At 44.6% G+C, this 16,022-nt stretch overlaps 1 protein-coding gene and 1 pseudogene across 3 annotated transcripts in view; both read right to left on the bottom strand.

Moving 5' to 3' along the window:
* Window positions 1-1,801: 1,801 nt before the first annotated feature.
* LOC139076261 (large ribosomal subunit protein eL36 pseudogene) lies at window positions 1,802-2,124 on the bottom strand (annotated as a pseudogene).
* Window positions 2,125-5,421: 3,297 nt separating this feature from the next.
* Window positions 5,422-16,022, bottom strand: part of GLB1 (galactosidase beta 1) — a 90,644-nt gene continuing 80,043 nt past the window's right edge. For all 3 annotated transcript variants that reach the window (XM_070575889.1, XM_070575891.1, XM_070575890.1), the window contains one exon: window positions 5,422-5,996. In XM_070575889.1, the coding sequence (XP_070431990.1) occupies window positions 5,742-5,996 (255 nt within the window). In that variant the 3' untranslated portion in view covers window positions 5,422-5,741. The remainder of the gene's footprint in view (window positions 5,997-16,022) is intronic.

Genomic DNA, 16,022 nt, shown 5'->3' with positions numbered 1-16,022 from the left:
CATCAAAATTTAAGTCATAAACTAAGAAACTTCAGAAGATGTGTGAAAATAATAGATTTTTCAGGATACTATAACCTGGTTGGAGAGAGCTCCAATCCCCATCTTTCTCCAGTCTCATCTCTCTCCACTTCAAACTCCAGTCAGATTGAGCTACATGTCATCAGTTTCTGGAATTCTCTATTGGATTTCTACACCCTGAATCTTTGCAGATGCTGCTTCCCCTCTGAAGTGTCTTCTGCCCTCTTCACTTCTACCTTTTCTCCTTCTCTTATTCTCTATCTCGCTCAACTCCAGGAAGCTTACCTTGGCCAATCTCCACTCCACATCAAGTCCAAGATTAGATCCAGCATGCTCACAGCGCTCTGGTCTTGTCCCTGGCATTATCTTCCTTACACAATATCACATTGTGCATTTACACATCTGTGTGCTGTGGCCCTGAGGGGCCAGAAATGTGCCTTGCTCAGTAGTACGGGGCTCAGAGTAAGTACTGAATGAAAATTTATTGAGTAAATGAAAAAAATCTACACTAATTGTTAAAAGGTGAGGAGCACACTTATCATCTTAAAAAGCGATAAGACCTGAAACCCTGGGGATTCCTCACTGGCACTTCTTGGGACACTTCATGATTTCAAAGGCCATGGAAAAGAGGACAGGTGAACCACAACAGCTAAGGCACCCTGGGAAAAAGATCCCAATTCTCAGTAAAAGTTAAAGCAAAGTTGAAATTGGACAGACTGCACGCCTTGCTCAGGAATCTAAATTGAAAGACTTCACCAAAGATAATAAAGAAGGAAACGAGACTGAGTGTTAAGTGCAGCACCCATCACCTCACACTGCCATATACTGTGGCTGGTGGGTGGTTTACATAGTGGATCTCTAGTCTAGGTTCAGAGTCCTCTTTAGTTAATACCTGGCTGGGTTACCAGGGACTAGGTAATCTACAAAAGAGGCAAAGGATCCGATTCATTCAACACAGGCTAAATGTACCTGTTGTGGACCAGGCACAGTGATTCGTCAATGGGGTCTTGGACCAAGGATGAATAGGACTCCATTCACACTCACCAGGTTTTCAGACTTTTAGGGGAATGGACAGAAATATACTAAACCGACTGTGCTACAACACAGTACTATGTGTACCTATGAGGGTTTTTGAACACGGCCGCAAATTCTTTGTCATTCCTCCCATCAAGGGCTGAGGTCTACATTCCCTCCCCTTGAATCTGGGTGTGCTGTGACTGCCTTGACCAATAGAGTACAGTGGAAGTGACACTATGTGACTTCTGCATCTAGGTCTTAAAGGACCACACAGCTTCTGCCTGGTTCTGTTGCAATGCTTACTCTCCAGAAGTCCCTCCTGGAACACGCCCTCTCAGAACCTGGCTATCACATGGAGGAAGCCAGAAATACATGGAATGGCCATGTGTAGATGCTTTGGTTAACAGTCCCAGCTGAGCTCGGACCTCAAATCATCTCAGTCCACATGCAAGACATTTGAGAGAAGGAAGCTCTAGATGATTTCTGGTACCTAGCAAAGGCCCCAGATGTCACAGAGCAAAGACAGGCCATCCTGTTGCGCTGTCTGAATTCCTGACCCACAGAATCAGGTGCATTACAAAATAGCCGTTTCATGCCACTTAAGGAAACTTATTGAAGTGGTTTGATAGACACCAACAGACAACCAGCAAAAGCACACAATGATGAGAAATGCCCTTTGGGCTAGGAATTCAATGTTAGCCCTGGAAAGTTGCTTAATTTCTTTTTTTCTGTAACAGTTTCAATACGCACACAGCGGGGAGGGAGTTCAGGCCTTCTTCACAGCCTTGGCAGCTTTCCTCATGGCAGTTAGGATGTTGCTTAGCTTCTCTTGCTTCCTCTTGGCATGGAGTTGTGTCCCCACACTTTTTGTGATGAACTTGAGGGCCTGCTTGTCCATGGAGACCTCGAGCAGCTCTGTGGCACATCGCTCACACCGGGCAGAGTCACACACCTCTGGGATCAAGTCCCACATGAATTTGGTGTGCTTAGTGAGGTGCCAGCCAGGCGGCTGTGCCTTGGCTTGCTCATGTTCTTGGTCACCCTGTGGCCCTTGTTAAGACCCACAATCATGGGGTAGCACAAAGCCATGGCTGCTGTTTTTCAGTGGCTGCTGTGGCAGAAGGGCCCTACTTAAGTTTTGAGAGCCCTCTGTAGTGTCAGGTTAATGCTGGAGGGTCTTGACGGAAACGCACCTTCGCCCTTTCTGTGGAACGTGCCCCCCGCCCCCAGGTCTGCATCCATATTTTATACTAGACTGTCTCCTTTACCTTTGCAAGCTTTAGCCAAGCACGGCGGCTGATCGGGGGAATGAAGTTGTTGAACTGAACACAAAGGGATCTGGGGAAAGGATGGTGTGTCCTGGGTGGCATTTCTTCCCCCCTTGTCCCTCAGATTTCCAGATGATCATTTATTGGCTTCTGTGGAGGAACGTCATAGGAAAGAATCAAACCAGCAAGTGCCATGTGAGGTGCTTTTATGATTACTGCATTTGATTTTAAAATCCCATGAGGTGGGGACCACACTTCGGAGATGAGGAAATTGAGGCTTCTAAGTCAATCACTTGCTTGAGATCATGCCAATGGGAAGTGATGGAGGGGAGCACGAATGCGTTTCTGTCCCAGGGCTTGTCTTGTTTCACCCAGGGAGACAGTGCTGCTGGCTTGGGAGTTCAGAGGCTGAAGCTCATGGGAGGTTTCCTCACATGTTGGGAAAGCCCCTTGTGGTGCAAACAGAGCAATTGTCTGGTGGATAATCAGTTCAGAATCTTCACTGGGCATTTACAGATAACCAGATAGCTGCTAGGTGTCCAGTTAAACCTCAGGGCCAGCGGCCAGAGGGCAAGGGACAACCCAGAAAGTAACACCCAGTCAGACCAAGAGCAGGGGCCGAGTTTCAACCCAGAACCACCTCACTCCAATTTTCTGGACATTGACTGGACTTTCCTCACAGCCCACGGATACTGGTCCACATTAGCTGTCTATTCTACCACAGACCAGACAGAATCCCTCACACTGACTGAAAACGTGATTTCAGAAAATGACTTTTCTCAAAAAGCAAGAAACAAACACCACACAAGATGATTTCCTATTTGTGTCATCTGACAGAAGACACATTGCTTGTTGGGGAAACAACGAAAAAAACCCAAACTCAGATGAGCACTAAACAATTTCATTCTGAATAAACTCAATGTGCTGAGAAACGGAGACAAAGAGAGACACTGAAAGGGGCAGAGCAGGGAACAGACAGAGAGGACGCAGGGGGCGCTAACTCTGGAACAGAGAGGGCTCTGCCCAGTGCGTCTCCGCCTCTTCTTTGTTCCTTGCCAGCCTCAAGAAAGATGTTCTGGAATTGTTTGGCAGTTTCTTAAAAAGTTAAACATACATTTACCACATCACTAAATAATCCACTCCTAGGCACTTACCCAAAGGAAATGAAGACATATGGCCACACGAAGAATCGTGCCTGGATGTTCTGATCAGCATTATTCATAATAGCCCGAAACTGGAAACAGTTTGAATGTTCATCAAAGGTTTACATGGCAGGCAATAAAGGTTTTGCCCTTATTATTTTCAGAGATAGCATCCATACACAGAGTTACGAATTCAGGAGTCACCAAGGCACATCGTGTTTTAAGAGTGACATTGCAGAAGGTAAAATGTACGCCCCTCACAGGCGCTATGGAGAGTCGGACAGGTTGTGAGTAGAGTCCAGGGTGGTACTATTTATGGATTAAGATCCCGTTTTCCAGGACATGACATTTTGGACAAGTGATGTCATGGTGCTGAAGAAGGAGAACCCCAAATGATTCCCTCAAACTGACAAGACACAACACTCTGCCTTTGGATGGAGAGAGCCCAGACTGGAACCCAGCTCCACCTCTCCCTGAAGCTTTAAATGTTTTCATCTGTAAAATGGGCTTAGCGCTGCCTGCCTTAGAGGGTGGTTCTGAAGATCCTATGAGAGAATCGAAGGGAAGTGTACACTGTGACGAGGCGATCCCACTTCACTGCCTGAGCCTTCTGGAGACTCCATGCTGGTCTCTGATATAGGGGTGGTGCCGTTTACCAATGTACATAATGCTTTAAAAAGAATCACCTCACATGTCTTTCCAAAGCTTATCACTGGCCTAGTTCTTGAGTAGTATTTTACAAGTTTTCAGTAACTTAGTAGTAGAACGAAGAGTCATGAAACAAGGTCGTGGGTCCATGTAGCATCTCCTTCACCCTACGGTATGCCCAAAAGCCAAACGAGGCAGAACATCTAGAAAAAGATGTATGGAAAACAGTCCTAAATAAACTTCTAGTCTCAGTTTCTGTCAACTCACATATGCCTCTTGCAGTTGGCTCAACCAGAGTTGAAAACTCCCTGTTGAATCCCAGATATTCATTACCGATGTCAAGGAGACAAGGAAAAATACACTCCCACGAAAACATGTTGTAGATTAGCACCAAAAATCTTTCCTTTCTTCCTCGTTTAAAAAAACTTGCATCTTCTCTGTAAAGAATTTAAAGCACAGATAAACAAAAAAGAGAAGGTAACTCTCAAACACTTTCCACCCAGATAGGATCATGTTAACATTTCTTGTTTCTGTTGTCCCAGTCTTTTCCTAGGCGAATAGAAGCACATGTTGATATACTATGTATGTGATGTGTCACTGGACGTTAGAGCCAGACTACGTGGGTTCAAACTCTGTCTCTACCACCTACGGCTGTGTGACCAGGAAAATCGGAAAAGATGATAGAACATTCCTCAGGGTTCTTGTGAGGGGTGAGTGAATTAAATATATAATATGCTTAGAACTGGGTATGGTATAGACCAAGGGCTCAACAAATGAGAGCTGCTGCTCTGGACAGGACATGCATACTACGCAATGCCATGTCCCTGTATATCTATGTACGTGCACAGAACGTGCACTCACGTGTATGTGTCTACTGATGTGTGTGCAGGCCTGTGTTGAGTGTGTGGACGTGTGCAGTTTTTATGGCTAAACACAAAATGGGATCAAACTTAAGGTAATCTGCTTTTTCCACACAACACACCATGAAAGTGTTTTCATATAAATAAATACAGATCTACATTACCATTTCAGTGGCTACAGAGTACAGATGAACCACACCATGTACACCCTCCAACTGTTGATCATTTAGATCGTTTGCATAATCGTTTTGAGTTGCACTTATGGGCTACCTAGTAAATACAGAAATTCAAAAGGAAGTCAAATAAGAATCAGAAAAGCAGTAGTCCACTAGATCAAACCAAGGCTCTTTTCCATTCCTTTGAACCTCAAGTTAGTGAAGTGGCTTATTCAGCCCACTCAAGTCTAGTTATGATTTAAATCAGAACATATAATTTAATACCGGCTTCACATTAAAAACAGTAACATCATTTGAGTACAAATTTTATTGACTAAAGAGACAAGATTCTTGCAAAGTAAAAATCAGAAACACCTTGAAAGCTTCCACCCAGCTCTGCAGACACGTCAGTGCATTCCTGGGCTACCTCCCATCACACATCCATGGTGGCCCCTGATGGTGGCGGGTCAGGCACTGCAAGGCTGCAGGGGAACTCAGGCGAAAACACACATACTGAATTTATTTTCCCATCAGACTCTTCAGTGAATGTTGGCATTACCAGGGGGATATATGAGGTATGTGCAAGGCTAGAACCCCAAAGGGTTCAGCCTTTAGTCATCTTGTACCATCTAGTCATAAGCCCTGAATAGACAGGTGTGGAGGGAGACGACTTTGGGTTTGAGACGCACCGATATCCGGCCTGTCCACGAACTCCACAGCGCACAGTTCTAGGTTATTGTCACTGCAGGGTGCGTACTCCAGTTCCAGTACGATGACTGAGTTTGGGGCCGATGTCATCAGGATGTGCTGTGGCACAAACAAGGTCATCTGGGGACCCCGTGCTGGCCAATAGCGTCCAAGGTTAAAGCCATTAATCCACACCTGCCCCTGGAGAGAAAGAGAACAAGAAAACCATCAACCCCAGCTGCACTGACAACCCCGACGAGCGAGACAGCCTTGATGCACACAGGTCAGCACTGGTGGAGGCGGGACATGCCCCCATCAAGGTGCTCTCCCACCACACACAAGACCTGAGAAGCAGGCCCACAACAGTCTTGGTTCCAGCATCCTGTTGAGATGACTGGCCAAGTTGGGCAAGGGCTGGGTGGGAGAAATAACAAAAAGTTGCCCTGGATACCCACTCCTGATTCAGGAAAATACATGTTTAGTCCCTCTGACGGGCTTTAGCAGGCACACATGTCAGTACTGGACAGCACTGTGGCAGTTTCACCAAGTTTCTGAATTTCGTCCTGGGCCCCAGGGGACTGCTTGTCTCCATATACCATCTTCTCCCTGACTCCTCTGGACACAGAGGAGAATTGCCGAGCTGCCTCCTCAGGAAGATGAGCTTTCCTTCTTTGCTGTCCCCTCCTAGAGGGTCTTGACCACGCTGTCTGCGTGCACAGGATGAACACAGGCCTGCAGCCCGTGTGCACACAGGTCCCAGGAGCCATCCCCAAACAATCTCTCAAGTAGCATGTGGGGGTTGGGGGAGGGAGAGACGGGCCCACTCAGTTGGGTGTCTGTTACTGCTGTGTTTTAACGGTTTTCACAGCAGCATCAGAGTGAGGATGGGGACTCCACACTTGCTTCAAGGAGCAGAGCTGGCCCTACAAGCTGCAAAGACACTTTCTGAGAGTAGGACAAGTTGCTTCCCTACAAAACTGAGAGTGGAGGAGAAACCCCTAGAGAACAGGGCCCATGTCTGGGTGTGTCTGCACAGCCTTCCTGCATGTCCTAGGATTTGCTCATGGGGTAAGACTTAACAGTTGGCTGAACAGATGGAACATTCCATTACTAAGAAAGAAAGAGGGTGAAGGAGGGAAATCATACACACACACGAGAGAGAAAGAGAAAATGTAGGAGAGGATAGAAGGAAGGAATCAAGCAAGAAGGAAGAGAGGGAGGAAGAAGGAAAGAAACTGCTACTCACAGTGGCTGAAACATAACTGGGGGAACCTGGTGGAGGCCCAGGATGGCCACCACCTGGCCAGCCCTGAGTGCCAGCACGCTCCATGACACAGCTGCAGTCGCTTATCCTAGAGCTACTTAGTTGCCTACCTCTGGGTATTTCCCAGCCTCCACGTGTCCGCTTTATTCCAGCTCCCTCTGAATTCCCTCCCTGAGTTCAAATCTTAGTCCTGCCACTTACTGGCTGCCTGATCTTGGGCAGGTCCCAATTCCCACCGGTAACAGGGGACAGTGACGACAGAAGGAAGCAGTGCATGCAGATCTCGGGGTCAGCACAGTGCCTGGCCCTGGGGAGGTGCTCTGTGAGTGGTAGCACTCCTCACACTCCTAAAATAAAAAGATCGTGGCATTCTCATGCCCACAAAAGGAGGCCAGTGATTAAACGACACCTGCCTGTTGGATTAAGTCATTTAGAAAAAGGTTGACAGTTTCACAGTTCTCAGAACGATTTTACTCTTGTTTTTACCACGGGATATGCTATCTCGATCCATCCTAAAGGTATATACAATGACAGCTTTACCAGGTTTTTATCAGTTTAAGATCTGCCGGTGCCTTGTTTTCACAGTAATAGAGAACGGCAGCGCTTGACTTCCTGCAGTCAAGGGGGAAGATGGTGCAAAGGTGGGTGAGGAATAGTGCTCTGTGAGCAGCACATGAGAACGCCTGTGCGACACGGGCTGCACACTGGGTCCCAACCAAGGTCAAGCCAACTCCTGACCAAATGGCGAGGTGAGTGACATAGAGGTTTGGTCCCTTCTCACCCCTAAAATTCCATTTCCTAAGTATCCAAGAGACGGTCCCTCACATGCATTGTGAGGAATCAAGCATGTCCACCTGGAACTGTTTCCCTGAATCCCCTTTGCCAGAGGGTTTTGGGTTAGAGTTGGCCAAAAGAGGACCTTGCTTGAGATTAGTAAGGTGGAAGGGAAGCAGCAGCCATTGCCCTTGGGGGGTTATCTTGGTTAAACGCGGGACTGATATAACCAGGGGCGCCTGTGAGTTCAGCTCGCCCTTGGTGTCCTCTATTTCATGTCTAGTTGGTCTTCCTAAACGCTGCCTGCTGAGCAACAGTGCCGTAGCCTCACAAGTCCCAAAGACCTCCCTGTCAGCTCCCCAGAGCACGACGTGGGCGGCTGGACTTGCTGAGATTCCTGACTTGACCAGCTTGGGAGGGCCGAGTAGTGTTCCTGCCTTTGATCTCTGACCCCTCTTCCAACTTCCACTTTCCCAGCTCCTCCCACATTAGTGCAAGGTCTAACTCTCACCAATGAATACTCACAATGGCTCCACTTCCCAGTCTGCACTGTGACTGATGGAGACAACCCCCAATTGTCGCTCCTAGTTGCTGATCAAAGTTGGTATTATTTTTCTCCTAGTCACTTCTTTAATTCTGGACACTGCATGATCTGTTCTAGTTATTCTTTCCTCCCCCAAATTATCACCTGTGGCCCATTTTGAGCCTTCAGCTCCCATATGAACTCTGCCTCCTGGCTCACCCAAATGACTCTCCAGTTTGTGGGTAGCATGCCTTGCACATTCTAACTTTCCCCAAACTCAGGGTTAATGTCTTCTTTGGCTTTGGTTAATTCTCCAAAGCTACGAATTTCTTCAGGACAAAATTTCCCTCCACTCACAGCTCCTAACAGAATGGGCATTAAACGAAGTTTACGGTGGATGGGTTGTCCTTCCAAGAGAGAGGAGTGAAGAATTTGGAAAGAACAGGTCATACAGGCACATAGCTCTGAGGCAATGCTGTCCAACAGAACTTTCTGCAATGACAGAATGTTCTGCACTGCACAATAGAATAGCCACTAGCCACATATGGCTATTGAACACTTGAAAAGTGGCTAGTGTGAAGGAGGAATTGAATTTTCACTTTTTTTTTTTTTTTTTTTTTTGCTGAGGAAGATTCGCCCTAAGCTAACACCCATCACCAAGCTTCCTCTTTTTTGCTTGAGGAAGATTTGCCCTGAGCTAACACCTGTGCCAGTCTTCCTCTATTTTGCATGTGGGTTGCTGCCACAGTGTGGCCACTGATGACTGATGTAGGTCTGTGCCTGTAAACCGAACCCAGACCACTGAAGCGGAATGTGCCGAACTTAACCACTAGGCCATGGGGCCAGTCCCTGAATTTTTACTTTCAATTAATTTAAATTAAGTGTAAATAGCCACATGTGGCTAGTGGCTGTCATACTGGACAACATAGTTGAGGCTGGTGAAATGTAATTTCATCATCAGAGCACAATCTCTCTGCTTCTCTCCACTGTCACAGCCAGTCTTCTTTTTTTTAGGATTGACCCCAAGCTAACATCTGTTGCCAATCTTTTTTTTTCTTTTTTCTTCTCCCAAAGCCCCCCAGTACATAGTTGTATATTATAGCTGTAGGTCCTTCTGGTTGTGGCATGTGGGATGCTGCCTCAGCATGGCTTGATGAGCAGTGCTAGGTCCATGCCCAGGATCCAAACTGACAAAACCCTGGGCCGCCAAACTACAGCACATGAACTCAACCACTCGGCCACAGGCCGGGACCCCAGTCTTCTAAATTAAGTCATAATCAGTGCTGTCTTAGACCACTGCAGCCTCCTCGCAGGTCTCCTGACTTCCTCTGTTAACTCCAGGACCCAGGCTCCAGCAGCAGCAAAACGAAAATCAGATGATTTTTACGCCTCCTGCTTCTAACCGCCTTCCCCGGTCCACAGATCCAGGCCTTCTTCCTCTCTGCCCTGCCTCCGCCCCTCTCCCCCTTGCTCACTGAGCTCCCCACTGAACTTTTTCGCATTACTTTAACACACCAAGCTTGTCTCCCCTGCACATTAACCATTCCCCAGGCCTGAAAGATTGCTCCCCCAGGCCTAAAGCTTTCTGATCACTGGGGTCTCAACTCCATCATCACCTCCTCAGAGAGAAGGGCAAGGTCACCTTCTAACACTGGGCCTTCCATTCCAAGTCACTTACTGTCCCTTTCATCTCTTCTTTTTCTTCTAGTTATTATCATTGTTTGAACTTCATATCATTTGTTTGGTTACTGGTTTATAGCTATTCCCAGCATAGACTCTATGGAGGGAAAGGCTTTGTCCATCTTGTTCAAGGCGACATTCTCAGCATTCAGCAGAGTGATATTCAGTATATACCGAGCAGCCCTCATTAGATAATACTGGTTGATAATTCTGCCTGAGAAAAAATTCACTGAAGAGGTGACTCGAAGCCCTCTGAAAGAATACTTCATGCTCCTCTGCCCCTGGCTTAAGAGTTTTAGAGAATACTGTTCACAGGAAGAAAAATGAAATATTTGCATTCCCTTCTTCAATCAAAAATAAAGTGATAAGAAAGAGATTTTTGAAAATGCTATAAAAATTACTTTAAAAGAGTTGAACTTTAAAAAATTCCATTTTCAAAAAGTATATACACTCTGATTTTTGTTTCTCTTTAGAAGGTTACGCTGCAATGATTAGTGGAAGCTGGGGTATGCACATGTTGTGAATGTGATCTAAAAGCAGACATACTCTTCATTAATGCACTGAGCCCAGCGGGGCCAAGCATTTGTAGAGTGAGCCCAGGACGTTCTGGGGCTTCCCAGCACTGTCCCAGCTGAAACGGTTCCATAACAAAATCTGACTTTCTCTGACCCTGGCTTGACCCCTGGTAGACTCCTTGCTCTGCCATTATCACCAAAGTGCTAACAGTTCCAATAAATGTTAGGTTCCTGGAAATGCCTGACCCACTTCTTCATTACTGAGACAGATGTCTGTCTGTCTGTTTTAGATTCTCCAGATAATGAAATCTTCTCATAAGAAGTTAAAGCGAAAGTTTCGATGCTGTACTAAGTCATACTTTGAAACTTTTAAAATTTGGTTGGAAGTTCCTTTGAAAACAATAAACCCAGGTGGAATATTGCCTTTGTTACACTCTGAAAGAAGACATTTAGACACCTGCAGGACTTAAAATGGAAAAGACACAGGTCCATTTCTCCAGGTTAAATGGCTCTCACCACACGCGATTCATGAGTATTTGTAATGTTAACTTGGGAGAAAGAAAAGAAAAAGAGGATAATAATAAGAATAATAAAGGTAAAATAGTAAGGGGCTTGCTTAGAAATAAGATGTTAAATAGACGTCACTAAAGTGCACAGGAGAACATGAATTCTCCCCTTCCTGCAGAGCCAAAGGGGTCTGCAGCTGCTGCCAATCATACCCCTTTGCCTCCTCCTTGGTCTTAGAGTAATAAAGGTAAACAACTTTACGGTTCCTCTGTATTTTAGGAGAGGACAAACAGAATTGAGGCCATCAAAGCACAAAATATTAACATAAAAGATCAATCACTTCCTCCTCTCGTTTCATTACTCCTGTTGACACACAATTTTCCAAAGTGATAAATAAACGAAAAGCAACAGGATATATTGGAGCATACAAGGAAGCCATGTGGTTTAAAACTCATTTGTCCTGACCTTGTTTTTCCAAAAGGGCCTGTCATGGCCTGTTGAGCATGCACTGTACATCTGCTTTAAACATTTATGATGTCCCAAAGACAAGAATGATACCCTTAAAGATAAGGATGTATCTTCCACCCATATCAGCATTCCTTTAAGGATAAGCATCTCTTCCTAAAAACTAAGGATTAATTATCGACCTGCTGCGCTCACCTTGTGACCACTCACCTGCGGACCACCGACCTGCTGTGCCAGCTAAGCATCTCATGACAGCAGTAAAAGAGATATTCCTGTCATATGTGATGTATGCTCTTTGTTTCAAGATGGTATAAAGCACTCTGTACACCCCACTTCTTTGGTGCCCTTCCTTCCTTGAGGAAGGAAGGCCCTGGGCTATAGTCCTCAAACCTGGCTCATAATAAACTTGCCCCAATTTTGATTTATAGATTGATTATGGATTATTTTCATAGACACAAGTTTTATTACTAAATTAATATACATTTTTAGAAAGAAAGAAGTCTGATTATCTAGTTTCCAAGTTCACAGGACTGGTGACTAGAAATAATGAACTAGATGGAAACAGCAGATTTTGTAGGGGGTAAGAACAACTACAAATCAGGTAAAAAAATTTAAAAAGCACATCAAATTCAGAATGAGCCAAAGCAATACTGAGGAAAAAGAACAAAGCTGGAGGCATGACACTCCCTGATTTCAAAGTATATCACAAAGCTACAGTAATCAAAACAGCATGGTACTGGCAGAAAAACAGTCACACACAGAAATGGAACAGAATTGAGAGCCCAGAAATAAACCCACACATTTATGGACAGCTAATTTTTTTGACAAAGGAGCCAAGAACATACAATAAATAAAGGAAAGTCTTTTCAATAAATAGTGTTAGGAAAACTGGACAGCCAAATACAAAAGAATGAAAGTAGACCACTATCTTATACCATATGCAAAAATTAACTCAAAATGGATTAAAGACTTGAATGTAAGGCCTGAAACCATAAAAGTCCTAAAAGAAAAGAACAGGAGTACATTCTTTGACATTAATCTTATCAGTATCTTTTAAAAAGTTTTTTAAATTAAAAAAATATATATTTTTCTTCTTCTCCCCGAAGCCCCCCAGTACATAGTTGTGTATTCTAGTTGTGAGTGCCTCTGGTTGTGCTACGTGGGACACCACCTCAGCATGGCCTGATGAGCAGTGCCATGTCCGTGCCCAGGATTTGAACTGGTGAAACCCTGGGTCGCCAAAGCAGAGCGTGCAAACTTAATCACTCGGCCATGGGGCCAGCCCCATTACCAGTATCTTTTTGAATATCATGTCTCCTCAGGCAAGGGAAACAAAGGAAAAAATAAATGGGACTATATAAAACTAAAAAGCTTCTCCATGGCAAAAGAAACTATCAACAAAACAAAAGACAACCTACCAACTGGGAGAGGATATTTGCAAATCGTATATCCGATATGGGGTTATTATCCAAAATATATAAAAAACTCATACAACTCAACAACAACAAAACAAAACAAACAACCTGATCAAAAAATGGGCAGAGGATCTGAATAGACATTTTTCTAAAGAAGATATACAGATGGCCAACAGGCACATGAAAAGATGTTCAACATCACTAATTATCAGGGAAATGCAAATCAAAACCACAATGAGATATCACCCCATCCCTGTCAGAATGGCTATTATTAAAAAAGCAACAAATAACGAATGTTGGAGAAGATGTAGAGAAAAGGGAACTCGCATACACTGCTGCTGGGAATGTAAACTGGTGCAGTCACTATGGAAAACAGTATGGAGATTTCTCACAAAATTAAAAATAAAACTACCATATGATCCAGCTATTCCACTTCTGGGTATTTATCCAAAGAACATGAAAACATGAAGGCAAAAACATATCTGCACCCCTATGTTCATTGCAGCATTATTCACAATAGCCAAGACTTGGAAGCAACCTAGGTGCCCATCAAGGGATGAATGGATAAAGGAGATGTGGTGTATATACACAATGGAATATTAGCCGTAAAAAAGATGAAAATCTTGCCATTTGTGACAACATGAATGAACCTTGAGGGTATTATGCTAAGCAAAATAAGTTGGATGGAGAAAGCCAAATACCATATGATTTCACTCATATGCAGAAGATAAAAACAACCACCACCACCAAACACATAGACACAGAGAACAGATTAGTGGCTACTGGAGGTGGTGGGGGTGGGGAGGGAGATAGCGAAATGGGTAAAGAGGCACATTCGTAGAGTGACAGATGGCAATTAGACTTTTGGTGGTGAACATGACATAGTCTATATAGAAGTTGATATATCATGAAACTTATATAAAGTTATAAACCAATGTTACTTCAATAAGAAAAATAAATTAAAAAAATTTCAGAATGAAAGTAGGGTCAGAGCTAAGACCTGTGGCAGACTGCAGAAATGGCCACAATTATTTGCAGCTTCCCCTATCAAGAGGCAGAATCTGTTTCTTTATCCCTTGAATCTGACTGGTCTAGTGACTTGTTTTGGCCAAAGAACGTGGAAGAAGTGACATGTGAATTCTGACTTGGGCCTGAAGAAGCCTCACACATTTGCATTCTTTCTTTGAATCCTGCCAGTCGTCAGGGGAACAAGCCTGGGCTAGCTTGCTGGAGGATGAAAGAGACATGGCCCAGTCTCTTTTGTCGCCTCCGCAGAAAAGTCAGCCAACACCCAGAGCAGAAGGGCATGCCCAGCTGAGACCAGCAGAAGAACCACCCAGTCTGCCAACACTCAGAACGACAAGCTGAATAACGGTGGTTGTTTTAAACCACTAAGTTTTGGATGGTTTATTACACAGCAAAAGCTAACTAATACGCATCAAGGTGCATTAGCACACTACTTTTTAGTAAAGTAAATGATGTTTATAAACCCAATTTAAAAATAGTAGAGTCCTACTCTACTAGTCGGTTCTTCTTTCACTAATCAGTCACTAAATCCTGTCAGGGCTCCCTCAGTTGTGTTTGTGCCTCTCTTAGGGTTGTGGCAAATGACTAAGTGAGAGGACACAGGAGCACTCAGCCAAGTGATGACCATGCAATAAGCTCTCAATAAATGTGGCTGCTAGTATCAGTATTTCCCACAGTGGGACCCTCTCCTCCATCCCCACTGCTACACTAAAGTCCCAGCTTCATTCTTTCTCCCTGGACCGCTTCTCCAGCAGAAGAGCAGATTTCAGGGGTCATGAGGAGGAAGAGTTCTGTTTTACAAGTATCAGGTCAAAGGTACCAACAAAATCCCCAATGGCGGGGCCACAGGGGCATTTGGATGTGGTGCTCTGGATCCTCAAAAATGCTGTTGGAGCTGGAAATTTACGTGTTACCAGAACACCTGTGAGGATGACAGCCCCTGAAAGTGTAAGAGGAGGGTCCAGAAATGAGTCCTGAGGATGGCAACACAGAAGCTGAGAGAGAAGCCTGAGAAAGAACAAAGAAGGGGAAGGAAAACCAGGAGAAATTTGGTCACAGAAGTCAGGAGAAGGGTTTCAAAGGGAGTGGTTACTGTGTCAGATGTTACTTGCATAGAGGTCAAGTAAGACAAGGCCTAAGAAATGTCTGGGGAACACATCACCATGTAGGTGCTGGTGGCCTTGGCCAGAACAGCTTCAGAGGAGTGTGGGAGCAGAAGAGCAGTTCCTACTCATCGCCCTCCACTCTTGTGTTGGTTCTACTGGTTGGGTCCTTTGCCTAACTGCTCCAAACCTGGGACAGGAACCTCACCTCTGCATTCCCTTAACAAGCACTGAATACATACCTTTAATTTACATTGTATTGTAACCCACCTCCCGATTTGTACAGACTTACATGGATAGATTCAAGACTGACAGGCCTTCTACAGGATGGCCATAAAATCTAAAACATACCAAAAAAATAAAGCTGCATTCAATACAATGAAATAATGTCATCTCTATGTTTCCAGACCTTATGGCCACCTCTTTGATGGCCAAGAGCAGATGGCCAAGACTTGGAGGATTAGTAAGTACTTGAGACTGAACACATCCAAAATAGAGCTTCTGCCCCCAACCTGCGCTCCTCCAGTCTTCCCCACCTTAGAAACTGACAACTCCATCCCTCCAGTTGTGGAGGCGCCAGACTCTGGAGGCCTCCTTGACTCTTTTCTTTTTTTTTTTTTGTTTACATTTTTATTGAGGTACAAATAACAATATTATATTAGTTTCAGGTGTACAACATAATGATTCCATATTTGTATGCATTGACTCTTTTTCTTAAACATCACACCCAATCTTTCAGCAAATTTTGCACTTCTAGACAAATTTTGCACTTCTCTCTATCCACCTAAGTCCACAATTTCTTACAAGATTTCTATAACAGCCTCTTATCAGGAGTCCCTGCTTCTAGTCTCACCTGCTATATAATCCATTCCCCACTGAGAAGTGATCTTTTAAATGTAAATCAGTCATTTTACTCTCTGCTTAACACCCTCCACTGGAGCAGAGAGAAGCCAAA

This window comes from Equus przewalskii, chromosome 15 (assembly GCF_037783145.1).
Source record: "Equus przewalskii isolate Varuska chromosome 15, EquPr2, whole genome shotgun sequence".
Lineage (NCBI taxonomy): Eukaryota > Metazoa > Chordata > Mammalia > Perissodactyla > Equidae > Equus > Equus przewalskii.
This window is presented reverse-complemented; position numbering and strand designations above follow the sequence as displayed.